The following is a 27,295-nucleotide window of genomic DNA, read 5'->3' as shown; positions in this document are numbered from 1 at the left end:
AGCTCCCGATCCACTGCTTCACCTGGAGAACTACTCAGTCTTTAAGACTCAGATGCACTCCTTGGAAGCCTGTACTTCCCTCTTATTTTTGTCCTTATTAGTGTTCTGATTACGATGATCACTTCTTAACCCGACATTTCCCTCACGTGAAATCCTAGTATACTGGGATTTACTTTCATGTAAGTTTTTGATGACCACAAGAATCTTCACATGTGAATTGTGCTGCAGATTATTTAGAAGGGGGTGTGGGGACCGAGGGTTCATAGTATAAAAGCAGATGCAGCAGATGACACAGAAAAAGTGAAGGTTGTGCCAAGATATTTTGGAAAAGTTAAAGGCAGGAGGAATGAGAGGGTTATTCTGATTCTTATAATTATGTTCTGGTGGCTTTGTAAGGCAGAAGGGAGGGAGAGAAAGGGGCTGAGACGTCTGTAGGAAAGGCTGTGGATCCAGGATGAAGAAAAGAGTGGACGGTAAGACCATGAGGCAGGATTGAGAGCCTAAGTCAAGAGATCATGAATTGTTTAGCAATACATGGAACATTCAGATGGAGAAACAGATGCAACCCCTAATTCCATATACCATCTGTAATATCTGCAACAAAGCAAAGTACATTTGCATGTTCCTCGGTGAAGATGCAAAAGGGAAAAAAGGCTGATGAGTAGGAATCAAGAGCACAACAGACACCATTGCAGACTTAAGGTGTGTGAAATACCATTAATGTTATCAGTGTTCTGACTTAACAGCCTTATTTTAATGAGCGCAACAAAATTTGTACAGTGTAAGGACTTTCTTAGGTGTACTCTCACACTTGGTCCCCTCGCCCTTCAGATCAAGAAGGAGCAACCCCTCCAGGCAAACTCTCCTTGTCCAAGGACTCTGTTACTAGCACTCCATGATAAAGCTTCTTCACCCTGTTTACTCAGCTCCAGCTCTAGGAAGAGATTGTTCCCTTTGGATTTGCTGCTCTTGAAGACTCTTGGATTTGAATCTTATCTTGTTCTCCACCCACCAGTGTGGAGTTGCTCCTGGCTTTCTGGAGCCACCTTGCCCTGCCCTCAGACGTCAGTTTACCTTTGCCTCATATACCTAACTCCAGGTCAGCTATCATCTTCCTCACTCAAAGGCCTCAATGCACGTCTCTGCTCTGGAATCCTCTTTACAGATGAGGAGGTCAGACACCCTGCCCCTCCTTGTACCCAAGATTTTAAAGTCAGCTGTGAATTCTTCTATCGATTCTTGCTCTAAGGAACCCAAATCCACGACAGGGTAGAGGAAGGTGAGAAATTACTATGTTTAATTACATGATGATAATAATAATAATAATAGCTTATATTTAGTGAAGACCAAAGACCAAATGTTCTAAACATTTTATATGCTTTCAGTGCTGTTACTATCTTTCTGCTGATAAAGAAATAAGGGTACATGGTCAGGAAGTGATGGAGCCAGATTCTGAACCCAAATGAAGGCGCTTCAGAACCTACAACCATATGGTCTTCTTTAGACATGAGCCTTTGGAGGGAAGAATCTGCAATTTATTTCACTTTGTATTGCTATCATCTTGTAGCATGGCTAATGTGTAAAGGGCACATACAGAATATTCGTGGGATGAATTCTGGATGAGTAAGGGGATAGGAGCTTTGCTAATCAATGAAAGTTGAACTTTCAAGTCCATAGAATGTATATTTGGGGGAGGGGAGAGCTTATTCACCCTCTAAGTCTGAAGGTCATGGATTCTAAAACTATTTTAATTTGTCTTTGCTGAAGAAATTCTGAATATGGCAAGTAAACAGAGTGATAATGCTGTGGAAACAGCAATTGATTTTTATATTGCTTCCACAGAGTCATCATTTGCAGACAATCTGACTATCGATCTGAGCCAGAGTTGAGTGAGCTGGACATAAAATTCCCTAACTCAATACCAAAAGTCAGTCAGACCTTGAAAGAATATTTCTTTCTTTCTTTTCTAACATTAGGGACAATTAGGAATTTCATGCCTAGACTGGGAGCAGAGAGATTACTTTATTAATACTAAACACATTAATAAAAAAGGAAAACTCTATAAAAGAGGACTTTAAGATTCTGCTAGAAACCTTTTCTACTGCACTAGAAAGATTTGCTGAGTTCAGCAATCTTTAGGAAAATATAATCGTGAAAATAGTTATGTTCACAGCTCAGAGTATGAATTGTTCTTTTTGTTGGAAGATTCTAACCTATCCTATTTCATCCTGTTCTAAAGTTGCCAAGTGTTTCATTGTCAAGCTTTTCCCTTTCCCCCAAGCCAAATTGTTAAGCTTTCAAACAAATCTGGCTCACTGTGATAAATTTCATCTGTAATTATTTATGTAAAAGCTATTGGACATCTTATCTTAGCATTTAATTTAATACCAACATGAATGTTTTACACTACCCTTATATACAAAAACATTTATAAATATGAAAGAGAAATACTTTTAATAAGTTTTATTGAGTTATAATTTACAACCATCAAAGATCATCTATTTTAAGTGTACAGTTTTATGAGTATTGACAAATGTGTACACTCATGCAGCCACCACCACAATCAAGAGACAGAACATTTCCATCATTCTCATGCTTTCTTGCAGTCAGTCTTCCCATTCCTGGTGTCAGACAACCTCTGATCTGCTTTTTATCAATGTAGTTTTGGCTTTTCTAGCTTTTTATATGAAATCATACCATACAAAATCACTCAGTAGTAGTCTTTAGTATCTCACTTATTTTGGTCTTTGAAAAATACTCTTAAGCAAATGAAATGACATGCCACAGGTTGGAAGAAAAATATTTGCAAAATATATATCTGAAAGGACTTGTATACAGATCATATAAAGTCTTACATTTAATAAAAAGAAAAATAACCCAATTTTTAAGATAGGCAAAAGATTTGAACAGATAATTTACCAAAGAAGATATACAAATGGCAAATATACATGAAAAGATGCCCAACATCTTTAGTCATCAGGGAAATGTAGATTAAAACTACAATGAGATACCTCTGCACACCTACTTGAGTGGCTAAACATAAAAACACTGACAATATCAAGTGATGGTAAGGATGTGGAGCCACTGGAACTCTCATACATAATGTGGGAAAATTCTTTAGAAAATATTTGACATTTTCTAAAAAAGTTAAAAATGTACTTACCATATGTCTCAGCATCTCACCCTTTAGTATTTACCCAAAAGAATTGAAAACATATGTTGACACAAAGACCTAATCACAAATGTTTGTAGCAGCTTTGTTTACAATACTCCCAAACTGGAAACAACTCAAGTGTTTATCAACTAATGAATAGATAGGCAAACTGTGGAATAGCCATACAATGAAATACAACTCAGTAATAAAAAGGAACCAACTGATGATAAACACTACTACATGGATGAATTGCAAAAGCATCATATTAAGTTAGAGAACCAGATACAAAAGATTACATAGGAGAAATTTGGAAGGTTTAAAAAAATCAAATAAAAGCAATGAATATATGCATCTCATAGATAAGGGATAAGGTATTCTACGTTATGTTACATGGTCATCCTTGTCCTCAAAGAGCCTACATAGCTACATAGCTACATGAATTATTAACCACTAAAATGGTAGTTACCTAGAGATTTTTCTTAGAGTGGAGCTTTTATAGAGCTGTTCCTCAAATTCAGTTTTATTTTTCTTATAGTGGTCTGTGTGCCCATGGAAAGTTTGAGTGCATTGATGATTGATTTTACAATCAAAATGTACAACATTTTCATCACCCCAAAGTGGTTTCTATAGTCCTACCACATTTTGTCTATCCACTCATTCATCTGTTGATGGACACTTGGGTTGCTTGCTTCTACCTTTGGCTATTGTAAATAAAGCTGCTATGAACATGGTTGTACAAATATCTCTTTGAGTACCTGCTTTCAATTTTTTTAGGTATGTACCCAGAAATGAAATTGCGGGACCATATATTAATTCTATGTTTAATTTTTTGAGGAACCAACACACTGTTTTTTATAGCAGCTGTATCATTTCATTCCCACCAACAGTTCAAAGGGTTCCAGTTCTCCACATCCTTGTCAACACTTATTATTACCTTTTTTAATAATAGCCATTTTAATGGGTATTATTGTAATTTTTGATTTGCATTTCCCTAATGATTAGTGATGTTGAGTATCTCTTCATATACCTTTTGGCCATTTGTATAGCTTTTTTGGAGAAATGTCTGTTCAGGCTTTTTGCCTATTTTTAAAAATCAGGTTGTTTGTTTTTTGTTGTTGAGTTATGGAGGCTCTTTGCATATTTTAGATACTCATTATCATATATAATTGCAAATATTTTCTCCCATTCTGTGAATTGCTTTTTCACTTTATTGATAGTGTCATTTGATGCACAAAAGTTCTTAATTTTGATGTAGTTCAATTGATTGTTTGATTGTGTGTGCTGTTTTCTTTTGTAGCCTGTGTTTCTGGTGTCATACCCAAGAAATCACTGCCAAATCCAAGATCATGAATCTTTCTTCGTATGTTTTCCTCTAAGAGTTTTATAGCTTAACTCTTAGATTAAGGTCTTCGAACAATTTTGAGTTTAATTTTGTATAGGTCAAAAGGAAAGGGCCCAGATTCTTTTGCATGTAGCTATCCACTTTTCCCAGCACCATTCCTAGAAAGGTGGCTACTTCTTAAGCAAAGATTGTTTTAGTAGATGTTTCCAAAGCTCCTTGTTACTGTTTCAAAGGTCAAACAGATAATGATTAAGTTGTGCATCACTCAAGGTAGATTTTAATCTCTTACAAGTTGAAGAGTACTGAAGATCTAAGATCATTTACATCCCTCAGGAAGACAAAAGTAACACAGGCTTCTAGGGCAAAGAAGAAAGAACTGAAAAGTTACAGAATATTCCATGGGACAAAGTACACCTGCCTGGTTTGCTGTCCTCCAAACTCCCACACTCGCTTGGAGTGGCCTCCCTCTTATCTGACAACCTAGGAGGTGGGTGAGGAAAATGTCCTCACATTTTCTTTGGAGTTTGGTTACTTTTTTGACATTTGCTGAATTGGATGGTGAAGGTGGAGGACTTGAGCTGCAGCGACAAAAAAGAAACATGGATTTCCAACAGTAAGTAGATACATTGAGGATTTCTGCTGATGAACTGGGGTAGTTCCTTAGCAGTTTTCACCCATAGCCAGATAAGCAAAGGTGTAATTTTTCTTGAGGAAAACAATAATGTTAAAAAGCAAACAGGGAAAAGCATTTGGACTGATGTCTAGAATTACCCTCTGATAAACATATTATTCATTCATCATTTTGAAAATAATTCAAGCATGCAATTACTAGGAGACATCTCTAAGAAATTTGCAGAGACAGAAATGGCAGATGTGCAGGGAGAGTTTGGTTAAGTCTATAGTTATTCAGTAAGAAACTGTTGTTTAGATTTAAAAATTAGACACATATATAACACATTCTCTGGTTTGAATTATATAGGCCTCGTATGGCTACAGAGAGGGGAAATTTAGTGTTTCTTACGGGGTCTGCTCAAGACATTGAATTTAGAACTGGATCCCTGGGAAAAATTAAATTAAATGACGAAGACCTCGGCGAATGTTTACATCAGGTAATACACTGGAAATGTATTGAAGTCATTTTGGATATCCATGTATGGTGACTTAATTGAATAGGTCTATATCAATCTGTGCATTGAATCTTGAGCACAGGGAACATAAACGGACCTAAGACTGTGTTCTTGTAAAGAGCAATGACCTAGGGTTAATGGTGGGCAGAAGGAGTAATGCTAGCAGAATGTGGTTCATTGTGCAAGGAGGCACACCCTAGTGCAGAGAATGTATGGAAACTAGTACTGGAACTCCCCCAAAAAGGAGGCAAGGAAGAAGGGGGGTCAGAGAAATGTGTAGTTGGGACCATTTTACTTCTCCCACAGAACAGAATTGGGCAGTTATTTTACTGCCTTAGTGAATGTTTTCAGTGCTCGGTATTTACTACATCACGCTGGTATATCAGTCATAATGTTAGAAGCTAGCATTACTCAGAGCTTACCATGGGCCATCCACTCTGCTTAGCATGTTATGTGCTTTATCTCACTTGAGGGCACAGCTACGCTATGAAGTGCGTTTTATTATTACCCTTCTTATAAAGGAGTTAAAGAAATCTTGAAGCAGCTACACATTTTCCCCAAGGACACAAAATACATGGCTGAGCCAAGATTTAAAACCCAGACAGTCTGATTCCAAGCCAATCTTCTTAATAAGCACCCTAAACTGTTATTATGGGAGAAAATGCAAATAGAAAATACATTGATATATTGTTACTGAAAAGGGTAAGTGGAATTATGCCATGGCCCATGGCTATTTCAGTCTGATGTTTATTATACATGGCATTGTTTGGGCTTTTATAATTACAGGCAAGATCTTAGTGCTTAAAATAGAATATTACTCATGTTTTTTATTATATATTTATAAGCTATATATGATTTTTTTCATGAGTGTTCTTCTCCTTCTTTTTTTAAAAATTAGATCCAGAATAACAAAGATGATATTATAGATTTAAAAAGGAATACAACTGGTCTGTCTCAAAATATATCTAATCAGATCTATCAGCTTAATTCCAAGGTAAGTCTGACATCCATATCGTTAGAGCAAATGGGTTCTCCTTAAATTAATTCTGTAAGTAACCATTTTGCAAGAGATGTACCAACTTTGTTTCCTCTTTAGAGATATAGCTTCATCATTATTTACTTTTTGGTTAAATGACACAGCTCTAATGGAGGATGTAGAAGTGGCAATGGGCAGAAAGTAGGGGAAGCTGTGGCAAGTGTATGCTTAAGGCATAAGTAGGCCTTGCTCAAGATCTACCAGCAACCTTCTTATTGGTGAAGTGCATGCATCACTGTCACTTATGAAAATCCTGTAGTCACTGTGTGCAGAGAAGCAGTGAATCAACTTATCAGTGGGTTGCAGTTCTTTAAAAAAAGACCTTTGTAAAAAAAAAATCTATGTGATGGAAGGGAACAGGAAGGAAGGGAAACCTGGAGGGAGAGGAAGGAGGAGGGAAAAGGCAATTAAAACATGAACAAACAGAGAAAGTGAGTCCCTAGTAGAAGGTATTAGGAAAATATGTCAAGGGTATAATCCTATGTGAAATGCCTTTGAACCAGCTAATTGATGCTTTTTCTTCCCTGCTGCTAGCTTGTGGATCTTGACAAAAAATTTCAAAGCTTACAGCAGGTAAGTCCCATACCTACTAGATACCTAACATCTTTCACTGAAAATATACTGGAATAGTTGATAGAGTGAGTACTCTTATTTTAAAGGTAGATGGATGATCAATATCAAGGATTTGTCTTTTCCCACAACTGAATTTTCATTCCAGCTTATGCTTTCCAGGATGCAGAAGAGGAATCTGAGTCTAAGAGAGATAAAGTGACCACCCCAAAGTCACTGAGCATGTGAGGTCTTCTGACTCTTGAGTTTGTAGCCCATGAGCTCCTCCCCTTACTGTCATCCTTTAACAGGGTTACAGTAGGCTTAAGGGCACTATGCTTGCTCAACAGTGACCACCCAACTTGCTGATTCTGGCATCAAGGACTGAGTTTTGAAAAGATATATATCCTCTCTAACATTAAGTTCAGAAGTCTGGGATGTACCATGAAATATTCCAAATTCCCTTAGAACTACATTTGTTGCTAATCACATTTGAACAATGTCTTAGAGCAAATGTTCTATAACTTTACTACATGCTTGTAAACTGGTCTATGTAATTTTAGGCTTCTTACCCCTTTTCGTAGGTAGCTGACCTCGTTAAGACTTTCACTGAAGTCATAACGTTTGACCCAGAGAAATACACAGAATCTCCCCATACTTAAAAGTTTGAATAAAAATCTGAGGACTCCAGGTTAAGAGTCTCTGCTGTAATCTTCTTGATCTGTTTTGAATATGCTCCAAGCATTGTCTTCTACTTTGGGTATTTTAAGTTTGGTAAACAAATTCACTATTTCTTTTCTCCGCTTTGATAATATATTGACCCTTCAGTCTTCCTCTTCTTCAGGGAGTAGCTGAGTGAAAGAAAATGAGCAAGGAGTAGTGCTGTGGAACATGACCCAGAACTAGAGTTTTCTGTCTCCTAGAGTGCTTCGTTGTTCTTACCCAAGGTCAACAACTGGAGGAAATGATCAGATGAGCTCAGACTGCCCTCCCTGCCCATCCCTCAGGAAGAGTTTCAATGATTTTGAATGTGAATTCCTTTATGCCTTTGGAGAGGGCACTTGCTCTTTGGCCACCACAGTCCCTTCCACTCCCTATTGTTTCCTCCTGAGTGCGATCTGATTTCATTTCCTGCTGGGCCTCCATAGGCTTTTGAGTTTTTAAACCCCAGACAGTGTGGCTTTTGTACACCAGGAAAATTTCTAATGAGTTTGTGTTAATGTTCCTAATGGTGTCCTTTGATCGGCAGAGCTTATTGTGGTACAGGCACAAAGACAGACAAATAGAAGAATGAAAGAAGAGTCCATGAAGAGACCCCCACATGTATGGTCTGATTCGTAGCAAAGGTGGAGAAAGAATGGGCTTTGCAGTAAATGATATCAAGTCAGTCTACTGTTCTTTGACTCTCAATTTTATCTATAAAATTAAGGAAACAGACTTGATTTTCTCTGTGAGTCACTGTGTGTGTGTGTATATATATGGGGCAAACTATTTATTGCATATATAAATAGGGTGCAAACTATTCACTATAGTTGTATACAGTTATATAATGAATAGTTTGCCCCCATTTATATATATATACAATAGTTTGCTCCATGCACATACACACGCATTACATAACTATATGAATAATTTGCCCCCATTTTGACTTTTTAAAACAGAGAATTAGACCATAAGTGAAATTAATAAAATAGCTTTCATTGCATAGTCACTTGTCCTCTCCAAAGAAATTTTGTCTGCCCCCAAAGGCATTACAAATCTTACAAGATTGGAATTGAGAGCTGACATAGGGTAAGAGTCCCCAGGCTGTGTAGACAAAGGTAGGCCTGTTTAAGACTCTGGTGTAAAAGCAGTCAGGTGAGCACGAGGGTGGAGGTTGCATCTTAGCTAGCCACATTTCAAACAAATGGACTTAAAGTAAAAAGAATTCAGTCATCTTAACCCATGGGAAGTGAGGTGGCAGCAAAAGATGATCATGTTTCAAAGGCTTATTGGAGGTACCAAAAATAAGAATAATAGGCAAAAGAATTGGAATCTCTATGTAATATTCTTAGTGCAATAGGAATGTTTGTAATTATTTCCATACCTGATACCTTTACTCATGTCCACTGACGTATATTTCTCAGGTGAACAGTACTTTCCCAAAGAGTAGAATGAGAATCTTCTTCCCTCAGACGTCATCCTATCCATGGTTAAAAGCATGTAAAGAGTTAAAGAATATCACATAGGACTGGTAATAGGAACACCTTTTGCTTTTTTATAAGAGAGTTGATTTGAAGAAGAACATAAGAAGTTGATTTAATGTCTGGAGGAAGACCTGTATTGACAGAGTAAAATGTAATTCTACAAACGTACCTACACTGGAATGTGCCTTTCCTTGCTGCCGATGGCAGGTACCACTGTCTCTCTGACTGTCCTGTCTTTGTTTCAGACAGTTGACAAAAAAGTCTGCAGCAGCAATCCCTGTCAGAATGGTGGAACCTGCCTCAATCTGCATGATTCCTTTTACTGTATCTGTCCCTCACAGTGGAAGGTGAGTCACTTGGTCTTTGGTTAAAAATGATGGTGAGTCAGCATCTGTGGTTTCCTAGGAACCATCCAGACATATTTAATTTTCCATCCAAAGTTTCTAGGATTCTGTGGCTTCCCAAATCAGGGTGAATTACACCATGTATGCCAAAATCCAAACAATGGCGAGTGTGGTTACATAACCCACTGAATATTAAGCCATCTTAAAGAGAGGTTCACTTGATTGAATAACTGCATGGAAGGGCATGCTATTTCTGTTAGCATGAATTTAAATTGTTCAGCATTAGAAATCTAAAACTGAACAAATCTTGATATACCAATGTAAATTTTCTTGCCCTTTTATAGTAGTGGTGAAAATGTTCCCAGCATGCTCATTAAAAAAAAATTAAGTATTTCCAGGCATAGCACCATTGTGAAATTAGGACTAGTTTGTGTAAGGATTCCCCTTGCGTGATAATTGTGTCCTTATAAAGAGCTCTTTGATTCTATTAGGTCAAATCTGAGTTCCAGAGGAAGTATTACCAGAGGCTAATATTAGTATTATTGCATTTGGCTTTACTGAGGACTTATGTCCTGTCTGTATGTAAATCTTTAAACATGTCATATGAATATTGGCCCCCAGATACCTCTGTGATCCATGGCACCTGACTTTGTTCTTTATATGACTTGCAGGGTCCTCTCTGCTCAGTTGATGTTAATGAGTGTGAGATTTACTCAGGAACACCCTTGAGCTGCCAGAATGGAGCCACATGTGTGAATACAGTGGGAAGTTACAGGTAAATTTTATTTCTTTTAAATATCAGGTACATTTTGAAGGACTAAAACATCACCTATTTAAAAGTATCCAAAATCAACTATCTGTATTACCAGCAAAATTACATACTCCATGGAGAAATATGTTCAACGTATATATAGTTATTTTTACTTAGATGAAGAGAAAACGTCATGAGTCCTCAACTCTCAGGAAGAAATCCTTTCTCTAGTGTCCCCAAGGAATGGGAGAAGGCTGCTGTGACTTCCATAGAGAGTAGTGATAGCATGGCACAAGATGAGCTGAAGCATTAGTTAGAGTCAGAGCATGGAAGGGACAGCGACTGAATGGTTTGAAGGAGAAAAGGGACACCCCATCATTCCAGTGCACCACTGCTGTACTCATTCTGTAGATTAGTGAGGTCGTAGTTTTAGTAAGAATAGCTTCATTCAACACTACGTAAAAATGTTGACCATAACAAGATCAAAGATTAAACTGAGGTTCAATGAATGAATTAATTCTTATTTCATTTTTCCAGTTAGCCACAAGGTCTCTGACCACAATCATCAGACAGCTATATCTTCTCTTCTGATTTATTTTGTCAAATGACTTGTCCACAGCATTCCCCTGCTCAGCTCAGCCATCACCTTCTCCACGAAACCTTCCCTTTCCTTGTTAAGCTGCATTAGGCATCACAATGCCTCCGTGTTCCCATCATTGTCTGGGAGTATTGGTCATCAAAGCTATACTGGCTTGCGCATTATCCTTTTAACAATCAAGTTCAAAAATTTATGGCAGATCAACATCAAACTTACTTTTGTATAGTTCCTTAAAATCACTTAAAAAAAAATCTCTAGACACTATACTTCCCCATATTTTGGCCACTTTCCTGTATTCTGTGATTATTCAAAGACTGAGAAATTGGTCCTGTTAGGGCCTGACCAAATTCTTTCAGTACTCTGAGGTATAATCTCACTGGATTGAGGAGCAATTATTTGCTCTCTTACTAGCATCTCTGATTTCTTGTTCTTCAATTTCCTTGTAAAAATATCCATTCTGTTCTTTGTAGCAAAAATGAGTGCAGTAATTTTGTTTTTATCCCTATGATCTGTTAGTACACTCTTCTCAAAAAGCAGTCACAGTCTTTCTCTTTTCATTTCATTAATCCTTTTGTTCTTTTGATCTGATCTTTAAAAGTTTTGCTCACTCCAGATCATAAACTTAAGTCATGGAAAGACATGGGTCTAGCAAGGATATTATTTATGCCTTGAGGCAAGTGATTATGGAATAGATCCGTCTAAAATGTGGTATTCTGCATTTTGTTGCTTTATTTGTTATTTTTTTAAATGTGAGTAATACCAGCCTTCTTCAAAGAAACAAAGAAGGTGAAGACCTATTCCTTCAATAATCAAGAACATTTTCTACAAGATGGGAGCTTGGTCAAGTATGCTTTGGGGGTTTTCTGTATTTAGGAGATCCTGAATTATTAATTGTTGGCCAACTTCCAGGCAAGTACGAATCAGTGCAACCTTTAAATTCTCTAAGTTTACAAAAACAAAAAAAAAAATGCTCTGTGGTAGACTCATGCTGTGAAGGCTAAATCTTCAAAATAAAACCTAAGCAGGAACTACTGATTTATTAAAGTAAACTGATGGTGTTGCTAGTAATTCCTGTCCCATATATCTGATTTAAAAAAGCAGATTTGGTAATGGATAAATAACAGTCCTGGCAGATGAACTCAACCTAATAGATAAAAGTTTACTTAGGTCACAGTTGCCTATGAATGTGGGTTTCAAGACAAACATAAAGCTTTAGAATTTCATTATGTTTTAGAATCACCACTGTCTAATGTCCAAACATTTATTTAAGTCCTCCTAATGAAGAAGAAATGCATGTTTATGGCTTTCTTTAAATATAAATGCAGTGATCTATGGCTTTGGGAAAAAAAAAATTATTTGTGACAGTGTTTGTTAATTCAGCCAATAGAGTTCTTTACAGAAAAATGAAGCATGCAATAGTTCTTCCTGTACAAGAACTGTTTCTCCCCCCACCCCCCAAAACTTAGCTGCTTGAATTGTTCTAAGGTTATGTGTAAAAACTGAAATTCTGTGATTAAGGAGAAGCTAGATTTCTAAAACAAAAATAAAAACAAAAATCCGGTAGATATGTCTATGAGTTCAATCACAGGGAAAAACCAAAATTAACCACCTCTGACTTGCATTTAGTATTGTGTTATTAAAGAGCCTTTTGCTTTCAGCACTTTGTTTCTCATTTAAATGAACTCCCTGCTACCTGCTTTTATAAACTTTCAGGCTTTGTCTAAATCCAGAATGCAGGTCTAATCTCTCATTTCCTTGAACGTGTTATCTCCTGATTTCTGCTTATGGGCATTTATCAAGGAGAATTAGTACTTGAAGATATCAGTGGCAAATGTCCCAACTCCTAGAGCACATATACTTTCTGGCCTTCCTGATATCTAGGAATGTCCAGATTAGATTTCATTCCTGGTCTTCCTTTATTATCACTGTCTTTTGGGGTCTTGCACACCGATAGAGTGACAAAGACGAGCAAATGGGATGAAATCCATAGACCAAGACAAAGTTGTTTTTTTCAGCCCTTCAGTTTTTTCCCCTGTAAAAATAGAAAACAAAAACAAAAACAAAAACAAAACACAAACGTTAACATGCACACCTATTTGCTGCATATCAGGGGTTAGAGTTCTTTCTCCAAATATGGGTTATGGGGGAGGTTTTATTTGTTGCAAGCTGTGTTCCTAAATGACAGATTCAACTTTGTAAGAGAACTATTGGATTCTCTCTTGCATTCTCTTGTAAAAGAAAGCATAAGGACTCCTTGTGCTGATGACTCTACAAGTAATTTTGATTTTTAATCTCTGCCCTTCATAGATTCTCTGAAGGACATTAGAGAGCAGAGCATTTAAATCTGGTTTCTTCCTCATGATATAGAAATAGTTTATGAAGTCAAATGAATCACAGTTGATTATGACTTAGCTACCTTAATTCAGGAATGTGATGGAGACTTTTTGAAGGAATAAAAAAAAGTAGAAAAATGTGCATAAACATAGGATTAAATTCTTCCTTTGTGGAATCTGTGTATAATGAAACAGTGAACATTTAGATACTTCTTTGAGTTTTATTAATTATGAGATGTTAAATCCTTATTAATTAGTATCTTCACTGAGGATAGAAATCCCTTTGGGAAGCTTCAACACACATTTGCTAAAGGAAAACTTGAGTGGCTGAGTAATCTGAACTTGCAAAAATGTAATCACGGTGGACAAAGTTTGCTTACAATTTGGGTTTTCTTTAACTCTTCAAGTCCATGTACTTTGGGAGAAAAGGGGATCTTTATTTAATGGGATTAATAATTCATAATTGTAAAGACCTTTGAAAAGATAAAGCAATATGCAAACACTAATTAATTGGAAGCCCTGTTTCATAGGAAATTTTCTGGTAAAAACCCTTCTTTAGAATAATGAGAGTAGACAAGAAAAAACATTATCTGTTTCCACTAATTCTTCTGGTTTGAGGTCTTGCCCCCAACTGCTTCCAAAAACCTACAGAATGATAGTTTTGCCATGTCTCAATGATGTTATTACCTCTTTGTCCTGAAAAATTGATTCTTATTCCCCTGCTTCCCTTGGATTTGAGACAGCCCTGGGGATCCGCACTTGCCATGCACGGATGGTGTATGTTACATAATTAGGGCTCAGATCTAGAATGCTTTGTAGAAAAAAAAATGAGTTTGTTTGTTTCTCCAGGTACATGATGATGAGTACTATACTTTATTTCATTTATTTTCATTCATATCACATAAAACATGCACAGCTTGAACAATGAGGATAATCTGGTTTTAGCTCAGGTGGTAGTTAGGTATTAAACTCATTACCTCTGTCAGTTAGTCAGTGATATTAATATTGAACCATGGACTCTAACACAAGTTAAATTATGACTCTGGAAGTATGTTTGACTTCTTCTCAATTGCTAATTGCGCTTGCAGTGTTTTTGAAGACTGAAAAGCCTAACGTTATTCTGCAGGAACCAAATCAACAATAGAAGATCATTACAAAAATGGCTTCAGCTAAATCATTAACTAATAACTAATAGGCAGGAATAGTTCTTAGTTTTAAAAATACCACATGTGACTTTTATTTTCACTTTTGGAGATATATAATTAATTGTTCCTTTTTTTAAAGACCATATCAAGGCACGTTGAGAATATATTTTGCATGCAAACACTGTTATGTTAAAAAGACACATAAAAATGCAAATTCTTCAAACAAACTCTTTCAGAACACAGGAATGCAATTTGGAAAAACAACGATGCAGGAGTAACATAGACTAGGTTTTCACTCATCTTCTGCCAATGACTAATTCTGTGGCTGTGAGCAATGCAAGTCTGTAAAATGGGATTAATAGCACCTGTTTTGAGAATCATAGCAAGGAAATCTATAGTTTACTTGGCTTCTTCCTTAGAAACTGCTCAAAGGTGCCACCCCAGCAATTGATTCTGGAGCCCACCATGGGCACACTAAGTTCTGCACCCAGAGTGTGGGTCTTGATGCTTCTCAAACAGCCAAACTTGCATTTTCCACACTGTCATTTACATGTTGTCATCCGCGGACATTAGTGGAGCTCCTGGTACCCCAATGTGTATTGTTAAAAGAGCTTCTTTACCTTTGTAGAATGGCCCCTCTTCCAGAAAACTCAGAAACTAGTCATGGTTCAAGGCATGGGAAGAAAGTGCTGCCCGTTCCTTGTCTCTGACCCCTGGCACTGATGGTCAATTCCCTCCACAAAGGCTTTTCCTGCTACTGCTGCTCACATCTGGCAAATAGTGACCTCGTGGCCTGGCTGTTGCGCTCTATCAGATGTACTCAGACAAGTGCAAGTAAGCTTAGGCTTCTGTGACTTCTCTGTCCCTTTCTTTCCCCCCCAACTCCCATACTCATACTTTACAAGTTCCCATTTAAGCTGCAGTGCACATATAAAACTAATGCAGCAACTTTAAGAATTATAGTGGTTTAATACAACTCTGTTTATGTGATTATTACTGGACTGAAATCTTTTAGTAACAAAACACCTACTGCTGGCTTAGGTATTATTTAATAATTAGCACATTTTGGTGTGCATTAAAATGTGACTTCTTGGTAGTTTGTATGTGCCCAGAAATTTACCATTTGCTCCAGGTTTTCAAATTTGTTGGCTTATAGTTATTTATAATAGTCTCTAATGATGCTTTGTATTTCTGTGATAACAGTTGTAATGTGTCCTTTTTCATTTTTGATTTTTGTTATTTGGGTCTTCTCTCTTATTGTTTCAGTTAGACTAGCTAGTGGTTTGTCTATTTTTATTTTTTTAGTGTTCTCAAAAAACAACTTTTTCTTTCATTGATCTTTTGTATCATTTTGGGGTCTGTATTTCATTTAGTTCTGCTCTGATCTTAATTATTTCTTTCTGTCTACTAATTTTAGGATTGAATTGTTCTTGCCTTTCTAGTTCTTTGAGGTGTTTGTTAGGTTGTTTATTTGAGACTTTTTATTCTTTCGATGTGAGCATTTATTGCAATAAACTTCCTTCTTAGTACTGCTTTTGCAATGTCCCATAGGTTTTGGGATGATATATCTTTTATTTTCATTAGTTTCAAGAAATTTTTTGATTTACTGTTTAATTTCTTCTTGGACCCAAAAGTTATTCAGGAGCATGTTGTTTAATTTCCATGTATTTGTATAGTTTCCAACTTTTTCTTGTTATTGATTTCTAGTTTTAATCCATTGTGGTTTGAAAAAATACTTGAAAATACTTCAATTTTTAAAAATTTGTTGAGACCTAATTTGTGACTTAATATGTGGTCTATCCTGGAGAATGTTCCATATGCTGATGAGAAGAATGCATATCCTGTGGTTGTTGAATGAAATGTTCTGTAGATATCTGCCAAGTCCAAATGATCTAGAGTGTGGTTTAAATCACCTTTTCTGTCGATTCCTTGCCTAGATGATCTGTCCAATGCCAAGAGAGGGGTTTTCAGGTCCCCAACTATTATCGTATTTGGGTCTATCTCTTTCTTTAAGTCTCATATTTGCTTTACATATTTGGGTGCTCCAATGTTGGGTGCATGTATACTTATGATTTTTATGTTTTCTTGCTAGATAGGTCCCTTTATCATATAATGGCCTTCTTTGTCTCTTTTTACAGTTTTTGTTTTAAAGTCTATTTTATCTGATATGAGAATAGCTACTCCTGCTCATTTTTTATTTCCATTTGTGTTATATATCTTTTCCATCCCTTCACTATTAGTCGGTGTGTGTCTTTAAAGGTGAGGTTAGTCTTTGGTAGATGACATATAGTTGGGTCTAGCTTTTTAATCCAATCAGCCAGTCTGTGTCTTTTGAATGGGAAATTTAATCCATTTACACTTAGGGATGTTATTGAAAGGTATTGTCTTACTCCTGGAATTTTATTGCTTTTCATTTGGATGTTTTAAATATCTTTTGATTCTTTCTTTCCCTTTTATTATTTGAATTTGATGTTTGTTGGGTTTTTGAGGTGGTAAAATACAGTTTCTTTCTCTTTCCCATTTGCATTATTGTTCTACCAGTGGGTTTTATTCTTTCTTGTGTATTCATGGTGATGATTATCTTTTTTTGGATTTCAGAAGCATGACTCCCTTGAGGATTTCTTGTAGGGCTGGTTGTGTGGTGGTGAACTCCCACAGTTTTGGTTTGCTTTGGAAATACAGTATTTTTCTCTTTTTTCTGAAGGGTAGCCTTGTTGGGCATAGTACTCTTTGCTGGCAGTTTGTTTCTTTTAGTATTTTGCATATATCATCCCATTTACTTCTGGCCTGTACAGTTTCTGTTGAGAAGCCTGCTGTTAGTCTGATGTGGACTCTCTTATAGGTGATTTGATGCTTTTCTCTTACTGCTTTTAGGATTCTCTCTTTGTCTTTGAGTTTTGCCAGTTTGACTAGAATGTGTCTTGGAGACGTCCTTTCTGGATTGAATCTGTTTGGGATCTTTGAGCCTCTTGAATCTGAAGGACCATGTCTCTCCCTATACCTGGGAAGTTTTCTGCTATTATTCTTTTGATATGTTTTCAATGTCTTTTCCTTTTTCCTCCCCTTCTGGAACATCCAAGATCTGGATGTTTGTGTGCTTATGGTTGTCTGCTATCTCTCCTAGATTTTCTTCATTTTTTTTTCTTTTTCTTTTTCTTTTCCTTTTTGTCTGCCTGAGTTATTTCAAAAAGACTGTCTTAAAAATCAGAAATTCTTTCTTCTGCTTCCTCCAGCCTGCGGCTTAAGCTGTCAGTCCTTTGTTGGACTACTGGTTAAGGAAAATGTGTTATATTTACACAATGGAATACTACTCTGCCATAAATAAGGATGCAATTCTGTCATTTGAAGCAATATGGATGAACTTAGAGAAAATTATGTTAAGTGAAATAAGCCAGGCAGAGAAAGAGAAATACTGCATGTTTTCACTCATAAGTGGGATCTAAAAAAAGTAAACAAGTAAGTAAAAAAGAAAGAAAGGTACAACTATCACAACAATGCATTGAACTTTCAAAAGGAAAGAGCAGAACTGAGGTTACCAGAAATGGGAAAGAGGGAGGGGAAGGATGTTAAGGGAGAAACTGGTAAAAGGCCACAAAAAATGATTACATTATATAATGTTGAATGTGTAAATTATCTTGATTTGAGCATTATGTATTGCACACAGGTATTGATATTCAACTCTGTACCCCAAAGATATATACAATCAATCATGTTTCAATTAAAAAAAAGAAAAGAAAAAAAATAGATGCTATTATACTTTGTAAATTATTCCAGAATTATAAGCCCTGAATCAAGCACATCTATAAACATGTTCAACAAAGTAGTGGACACTATGTTTAACAATTCCACAAAGTTAGACCTCAAAAAAAAAATATGACTTCAAATATGAGAGAAATGTCACTATGGTAACTACATCTCTATGGCTAGAAGATGTAGTACCCTTTGTAGTGTAATAATAATTATCACAGATGAGATGTGGACATCACACTGCATGTGGGGTTATACAATCCTAGAGAGCATTTGGGAGTTATCAGTTTAGTCAAGGTTGCCTGTGCATACTGGTGAGTCCAGCTGGAAGAATGATGAGTGAACTTACTGGTCTCTCCCTTTACCTTTTTGAAAGAAATCTATCACCTTTGGTTTACAGACATTTGACCTTTGAAAGCACTATTTGATGACCTAATACCAGAAGAATTTATAATGCTAGACTTATCAGATATTAAGTCCTGAGTCTCTAACACTATATTTGCAATGATAACACATTTCCTCAGTCCACCACTTGGAGCAGAGCAGAATGATTTTCTTACAATTCCCCACCAGTAAATCTGGATTGTTGGTTTATAATTCCAGGTTAACATTATTGACTTGCGATTTGAATTTTTTTTTAATTGATCCTAACAGACAGTCACTACCCTAAAGCACAAACCCTCACAATGTGCCTTTGTGTCACCAACAGTTGTCTCTGCTCACCTGAGACATATGGACCTCAGTGTGCTTCCAAATACAATGACTGTGAAGGGGGCTCTAATGCACGCTGTGTCCATGGCATCTGTGAGGATTTAGTCCGAGAACAAGCTGGAGAGGTAGGTCGGTCTTTTTTCCCAATTGTGACCCCTTTAAGAAACCACAGTTGTTAGTTCCTTATCCTGTGCTGACTGCGTGTGAACACTGCCCTGAGGAGCTGCAGATGGTGAGGTCATTTCCTGCCTGTAAGCAGGGAAAAGGTGAGGAGGGGAGATGAGAGAAGCAGAGAAATGGACCCGGAGGTTAAGATTGCACTATGTAAAATACTAACATTTTTATTGTTGCTTCATGAATCTCCCTGTGGCACATGACCTTCTCATGATCTTGTGAGTTTTACTAGTGACAAGACATGGAAACACAAAAACATGCAGTTTTTAGGAGTCTGGATTTTTCAGGCCCTAAGCCCCTGTTAGTGCTGCAGGATCTATGAACCCATTTCCCCTATGCTCTGGGTCCTGATGACCTTGACTCTTGATGCTCAAGTTTGCTCAGTCCCAGCCATCTTGGCTCTTCATGACAGCTTCAGTTCTTTACTTTTAGTTCTATTTTTTTTCTACCCATGTGATGAAAAATGGTTCACTCCCAATGATGGGGGTGGAGAGGATGGGAAGGCAGGTGGGAGGGGAATGAGAGACTTTCAAAAAGGAAACAAACAGAATTGATTTTCCAAGGTCTGTGCCTACTTGGGTGTTTTTCCCTCTAAAAACATAGCAGGCTGAGTTGATTGACTTTAATTATATTGACTTACAGTTCTTGATTGTTGTTGCTCTTTCCCTGGCATCTTTGAGATAAATTATAGGTTTCTCTTACTCTGAAATAAAGATGTTTCCCTTTTTGCATGGTCTGGTCTAAATGCTTAATCTTAGGGTAAGTAAAAGAGAGGCCATTCAATTGGCCTCATGGAAACAAATGTTACAGGATAAACAGTTCGGGACTTGGTGAGATTTTTCTAAGGCTTTTCTTGCTCATTTTTGTGATTGTGTGTATTCACATTGTTGTCCTCTTGCCAGCCCAAGTACAACTGCCTCTGCAATCCTGGGTGGACGTCCCCACTGAACAGCTCTGCCTGTGTGCTGGACATAGATGAGTGTAGCCTCTGGCCCGCACCTTGTTCCACACATGCGCAGTGCTTCAACACTCCAGGATCTTTCTATTGTGGGGCATGTGCCACAGGTATGTTCTCGGGGCCACGTGCCAGCCTCTGCATGCCAGGTAGCAAGGTGCCAGAGCCAACTTCCTTCCTCTACCGATGGCTAACACTGTTCTTAGAAGGTGTTCCAATGCAGTTTCATGTCCTATTTCACTGACTTCTACTCAAGACCATCTTACTGCTGTAACAATTCCACAACAGAGGTGGGAGGTTTTTCTAAAACTGTGCTAGAGTCAAATTGCAGCAGTGTTAGCCTTAGAGTTTATAAAGACAAATGTTATATTGCCATGCCATTGACTCACTTTTGTCATCAAAAGACGTGTATTCTAGTCCCACCTTTCATACTAACCAGGTGCTTGTAAACTTGTGTGAATTTATTGACCTTTTTGTGTCTCCACTACAGTCCAGTTGTTCTAACCTGGGTGTGTCATTACAGTACCCTATGGCCTTGCCATAGATAGGAATATCCAACACCATCAGCCTCACAGAGAATGAATCTCCAGGGGAGGTCATACATTGAATCGCTGAAAATATGGGCTCTGTAGTCAGACTGCCAGGGTTTGAATCCAAGTTTTACCTCTTGCTATGCGAGATCATCATCATCCATTCAGCACATATTTGCAGGGTGCCTACTATGAGCGAAGTTCTGTGCTGGGTGCACTGGTAAGCAATTAACCAGGTCTCAGGGAGTTTACAAAGCCTCTCTGTACTCCCTGGGTGTTCTTTGAATGTGGAGCACAAAGAAAATAAAATAATAGCAGCTGTTCTTTTATGAAAACAGTGTAAGCGATTTTTAATTCTTGCAACTACAACAAAAGCAAGAAATGGTAAAAGATAATATTATTTGCATTTTTAAATGTGAAAACTTGAGGCTTAGAGAGGTTAAATAACTTGCCCAAGGTCACATAGCTTATAAGTAGGCAGGATTCAAACCTAGGTCTGCCTGATTCTGGAGCTGAGCTGCTGAATACTCCGTTACTCTGTCTCCCACGGAACCCATGCGTTTATTGCTTTATTTGTGACTTTTGGTTTAGTGATTTTCTGCATGTTATATGTTTAGATCTTGTAAAATTAGGAAGAAATTAAAAAACAAGTAAAGACTTCTCCCCTCTTCATTCTCAGGAGCAAGCAAAATTTGCAAATAATCATATTTTTGAAGGTAATATGTCAGTGATAATGTTAAAAACTAAAAAATCAGAAAAGTAAATTGTCAAATAAGAGGATGTGTTCTTATGTTCTTCTTTTTATTGGTGAAGAGAAAAAAGAGAAACAAAGTTTTTTGTTTTCCTGTTAATCGTCCTATTTTTTTTAGTGACTATCAAAGTAATATTTACTGCTTATAAATATAAATAAACTACAAAAATATGAAAAAAAAGAACAAATACCTATAATCTTATTAGCATTGGGGCATATTTCCTTCCAAGTTTTCTCTGTGTACTCATCGTCATGCACAAATATAATTTTCTTAGAATCTCAGGTGGGAACTCTATCGTAGATCAAAGGATATGAATATTTTAAAAGCTTTAAAAGTTTAAAAATATTTGTGTAATTTTAATAATTTGAATTATAAGAGTAATACAACTTGTAATTATTGGATAAAACGAGAATGTCTTCACTTTCAATCATGTCCTCTTAGTGAGACCACTGTTAGCTGTTGGTTCTCGCTCTTCTTCTACCTTTTGCCACATATGCAGGTTTTTAAAACATTCTTTTTACCAAAATTGGGAGTAAGATTCCAGCTCTGCATTTTATCCTAAAATTTGGTATTTTCAATTAAAGTATATGGGAAAATTCTTTCAATATATGTGTGTGTGTATGTATGCACATATGGATGGATATATGTTATTAAAGTTGTTTTTAATATTCAGTGATTTAGATAAGTTGTAGGATATTCAGCTATACCCCTATTGACCATTGAGGATTTTCCCCCTATTGAACAATGCTGCAATAGAAATTCTCTTACTTACATCTTAATATACTGGTAGTTTTATCGCCATAGAGTAAGTTTCAAGAAGTGAAATTGTTAGTCAAAAGCTATGTATTCAAAAACTTTTAATGAATACTGCCAAATACTTTCCAAATAGGTTATAATAATTTAACATCCAACTAACATTATTTGAGGATACCTCATTTGCCCACATCTTTGCCAGATTTGATTCTAAGAACTTAAAACAATATTTGCCAGTAGGATAGGTCTGTCTCATTTTTGCAAGATTTGATTCTAAGAACTTAAAACAATTTTTGCCAATAAGATGAGTCTACCTCATTTTAATCTACAGTCCCTTGAGTACAGCAGGTTTTTAGTATGTTTTGACTATTTGCATTTCTTTTTTATCTGTATAGCTTACCTCTCAAATGTTCTTCTAGGCTGGCAGGGAAATGGATACATTTGTGAAGATATCGATGAATGTGCAATAAATAATGGAGGCTGTTCTGTGGCTCCACTTGTCGAGTGTGAGAATACTCTCGGATCTTACCACTGTCAGTCCTGTCCACCAGGTATTGCACTAGATTTTCTGATACCATTACAGGTAACACATGCATCTGAAAACAGAATCGTGTGCTCCATTTCAAATATGTCTGTCTAGGGAGAGAAACGGAATAGTGCAGAAAGTTTTGTTTAACTTGTAGATGGGGGATACATTAGTATTACTATAATCATAAAAAAGAAACAAAAAGTATTAAATATTTTGAGTAGCATCGGGAAACAGCAAGCCTTACAAACTGTGAAATAGCTGCTGAAATAATGCAGGATTTGAAAAATTTTCTGAGTGGACCACAGACCTACTGCTCCATTGTTCCCACAAATAATTGATTAATATAGTGCACTCATGAGATGTTTTACATATAAAGTTTACTCAATCACCAGCATAATAGTGTGCACATAATACATGTTAGTTTCCCTTCTCTTCTGTAAAGGAGTCATTACTATCATTCTCTAATCTAAATTGAATTACTATCTAAGAAGTTCAGGGGGTTCTCAGGAATAAAGTAAACTTTTATGTTTTAATAACACGTAACCATGGTACTTTGGACTTCTACAATAATTTACCTCGAAAAACAGAGTGACTGTAATTGTCAACTTTCTTAGCGTCAGCACTTTCTAAGTCTAGCAGTAGTTTCATACTTTTAAAATTAGAAACAACCCAGAACATTGTTTATGACATCAGATAGCTAATGCTTGCTGTTCTTTTCCTTAATTATAGAATTCTATTTGTTTATGACACTTTATATTTACATGTTGTGTTTTGATATTAGAGGCTCTCTGGTTGGTCTAGCTCATGATATTTGGTCCTCAGATGGGCATTCTTCTCCCACGTTCTTGACGTTGTTTCTCATGCCCCTGCTCTTGCTCTGATCAGGGTACCAGGGCGATGGAAGAGTGTGCACACTCACAGACATCTGCTCGGTCAACAACGGGGGCTGCCACACGGAAGCAACATGCTCCTCAGCTCTAGGTAATTACTCATATCTCTCTTTGGCTTTAGGTATTTTAATATGATCCTCTAAAACAATCCAACATTTTAAAAACAAAATCCTGTGTCCTGAAAATTATTATTTTGACCTTCAAACCCCAAATCAATCCATGTTATAAAACTATACATTTGATTTTTTAAAAAAATGCTGTAGATTTAAAAAATCTTTAATGATCTGCTCCATTTAAGAATTACTTCCCAAGGAAACTGAGCAAGCTAATTAATTCATGACTATATTCCAGCAAGCAGGAAGGAGAAAAAAAGGAAGAAAGCAAAAGGATTCTTCCATTTTTATTCCATTGGCTCAGTTCTGGCCTTAAAGAAACGATGATACCTGATGGCATACAGAGGCTGGGCTTCATGAATCCAGCTGAAATAAGGAGTTTACCACTAAGGAAGGGGAAAATGGGTCTAGGGAAAAACCTAGCAGTGTCTGCAAATACTGCATAAAAGAGGAGTCATCTCCTATAATTTAGCAAAATATATATTGCTAAACTTTCTTCGAGCAATGTTGTATCAATGTACAGATGGGTATACACTCACCAATGGTACAAGAAAATACATATTTACTCCACCTTTGACAATAATAAATACTATTGTTATTTTTCATCTTGGTCAATTTTATTGGTAAAATTAGTTTCTCATAATTTTCATCTACACTTTTAGGTTACTTATAATAAGTTTTACATTTTTACTGGTTATTTTTTTCCTGTTTGTTTGTGTCCTTTGCTTATTTGCTCTGTTACTGATTTGTAAAATTTCATTACATGCTAGGGACGTTATCTCATTATCTGTTTTATATTTTAAAAGCATTTTTCCTGGCATGTTGTTTTTCTTTTAATTTTGTGGTGAAATTTTCTATTTACAAGTTAAAAACTTTTACGTAGTTAAAAAAGATAAATCTTTTATTATCTCTCTGCTTAGAGTCATGTTTAGAGAGGCCTTCTTTACTAAATTCTTTTAAAATAGTCAAGTACATGTACTATTATAATTTTATGTTATTTTTTTACATTTAGATGTTTGACATTTTTAGAATTTATTTTTTAACTATAGCATCAAATAGAAATCTAGCTTGATATATATATACTTGTGACTAAATTAACAGCATACAGAAATGGTGAGAAGCATGATTTCTAAAAATCACTGCTTATATGTCTCCCTTTGCTCCACCATATTCTAGCTGTGTGTCCTTGGTCAAGACACTTAATGTCTCTGTGCTTTAGTTCTTCATCTGTAAAATGCAGATAATAATAGCATGTACCTTATAGGGCATTCAAGAGGATTAAATGAGCCCATATATGTAAAGTACTTGCAGCAGATACTATTCTTTTTAAACTTACATGCTTCCTTTTCTTTTTTATTATTATTATACGTACATGTGGGGTACAACATTGATTTTCAATAATTGTGTACAATGTGTGGTGGTTAGATCGGTATAGTTAGCCTATTCATCATTATAATATGCAATCATTCTTTGTGTCTGTTGATCAATTCAAGACCTCCCTTTTTATATATATAGAAGACAGTGATGTTGTATAGACAGCATGAAGTAGCACTGTTATGTACTTTTAGGCTGACCTTCTTTACTGCAACCAGTATGCTTACTCCAGGAATCTTGCAGCATGTCCAGGCAAAGCCGTAGCAGCATTGGAGGATACTTACCCTATTTTTCTCCATAAATGTTTTTTGAAGAAGTAATTAACTATAAAGAACACATCTCTAGGCAATTATTTATTTTAAAAAGTATCTATGGTTTTTATTATTAAAACCGTGTCTTGCGAATAATATAAGCTGAGGATTATATTATCATTCATTTCTTTTCTTTTTTTTAAAAGATGACTGGTAAGGGGATCTTAACCCTTGACTTGGTATTGTCAGCACCACGCTCTTCCAAGTGAGCCGTGGGCTGGCCCTACCATTCATTTCTATTGCAAATCTGTCATGTTGCATAATTTGTTCTATTTGTTTCTTTAATTCTTCAACAAGGTTTTATATCCATCTTTAATAGTATTTGCTGATGGAATAATGTATTTAAGTTAATTGCCATATCGATTTCCATATACTATTTCAACTATTTTACAGCAGTAGAAAGAACATCTGTTTCTTCAATGAGGTGTGGCTTTTTGCTATTAAGTAGGAAATCTGAAAAAGTCTCTGGACATTAAGTTTAGTGAAATTTTGTAAAGTACTAGAATGAGTATTTTTCATTTTAAACATTGTTGAAGAAAGCTGTAAAGTTGCTGGATGTTCTTGCACTGTCTTTGGCTATTATTGCATGCATGACATAATTAAAAGTAGATATTAATTCATGTTTAAAATAGACTCAATCACTTCAAATTCTTTTTGACCAAGTTCTTTCCCAACCCAATTAGATCGTCACTGTTTTAACTTTGTGACATGGTTTAAAAGAGCTCATAAGAAGTGTGGGGGAAGTTTTGGTGCTAGCATTTTGCTGATGTTCCTACATGCTTATGTTACTATATTATCTTACATCTGCGGTTTCATTGCGAAAATCTTTTAAAGTCTTGAATTTATTTTGTGCTGGCTAGCCTGGTTAAAACTGGCAACATACAATACACATGTCCACATCACTGGGAAGGTGTGAACTGCCCGTTTAAACTCTATTCCTGTGCAAGATGTTGCAGGCACCTTGCACACGAGGGTGCTGCTGGCGTCCTTGGCTCCTCCACATTCCAGCTGTGCGTCCTCGGTCGAGACACTCTCTCTGGACTTGGTCTTCATTTGTAAAATGGGGATTATAATAATACCTATTTATAGGGCTTTTGAGAAGATTCAATGAGTCAATATATGTACAGTGCTTGCGGCAGACACCATTGTCCTGAGAATCCTCCTTTGCACTGATTGCCTCTCCATGCTGAAAAACTCCATGTTCCCTTGGCGTATCTCACATCTGTACACAGCTCAGGACCATCTGAAATAATGACCCACAGTGCCAGTGTTAACCCATATATAAAGTGTTACAAATATTGAATAGCTTTCTTATTTTAAGATAAAAAACGGAAACATAAGTATTCTAATATTTTCTCTTCGTACCTTGTTTTGTCTGCCCACAGGAAGATGTAGATTTGGTGTTGGTAGATTCTTGCCTTGACAGGAGAGCCTGAGTTTAGTTACTGCCTCTGAACTGAGGAGGAGACCTGTATTTATACTCCCATGTTTATTTCTGAACAGGTTCCTTACCTCTCTGCACCTGTCACCCAGGATATACTGGAAATGGATATGGGCCAAATGGATGTGTACAACTCAGCGATATTTGCCAAAGTCACCCCTGTTTAAATGGACAATGCATCGTGAGTCCTTTGTTCTTCCTGTGGAGATGGAGAACTCGAAAATAATTTTAGTTTTACTTCTATAAAGTACATTTTTATATGATTCATGAATCTTAAGGTAATGGTTCAAGCTTAAGGTAAAGAATTGTCAATAACTCTCAGATAAAAGGTAGGAAGTAACTAGTTCCTAGGAAAAACCAATGAGTTAATTTTTTTGTCTCAGTGATTTACAAAGTAGTAAACAAAACTCACAGTTTAACCCAAATAAATTTGTCTTCTTATACTTAGCA

At 36.4% G+C, this 27,295-nt stretch overlaps 1 protein-coding gene across 1 annotated transcript in view; it reads left to right on the top strand.

Annotated features, from left to right (window-relative positions):
• The first annotated feature begins 4,996 nt into the window (after positions 1-4,996).
• Positions 4,997-27,295, top strand: part of CUBN (cubilin) — a 253,314-nt gene continuing 231,015 nt past the window's right edge. Inside the window, exons 1-11 of the mRNA XM_063099467.1 lie at positions 4,997-5,109; positions 5,476-5,605; positions 6,522-6,617; positions 7,194-7,232; positions 9,640-9,741; positions 10,410-10,513; positions 19,022-19,148; positions 20,100-20,262; positions 22,607-22,738; positions 23,602-23,697; positions 26,908-27,026. Coding sequence (XP_062955537.1) covers positions 4,997-5,109; positions 5,476-5,605; positions 6,522-6,617; positions 7,194-7,232; positions 9,640-9,741; positions 10,410-10,513; positions 19,022-19,148; positions 20,100-20,262; positions 22,607-22,738; positions 23,602-23,697; positions 26,908-27,026 — 1,221 coding nt within the window. The remainder of the gene's footprint in view (positions 5,110-5,475; positions 5,606-6,521; positions 6,618-7,193; positions 7,233-9,639; positions 9,742-10,409; positions 10,514-19,021; positions 19,149-20,099; positions 20,263-22,606; positions 22,739-23,601; positions 23,698-26,907; positions 27,027-27,295) is intronic.

Source organism: Cynocephalus volans, chromosome 6 (genome assembly GCF_027409185.1).
Source record: "Cynocephalus volans isolate mCynVol1 chromosome 6, mCynVol1.pri, whole genome shotgun sequence".
Taxonomy (NCBI): domain Eukaryota; kingdom Metazoa; phylum Chordata; class Mammalia; order Dermoptera; family Cynocephalidae; genus Cynocephalus; species Cynocephalus volans.
Note: the sequence above shows the minus strand (reverse complement) of the source record. Positions and strands in the feature narration are given on the sequence as shown.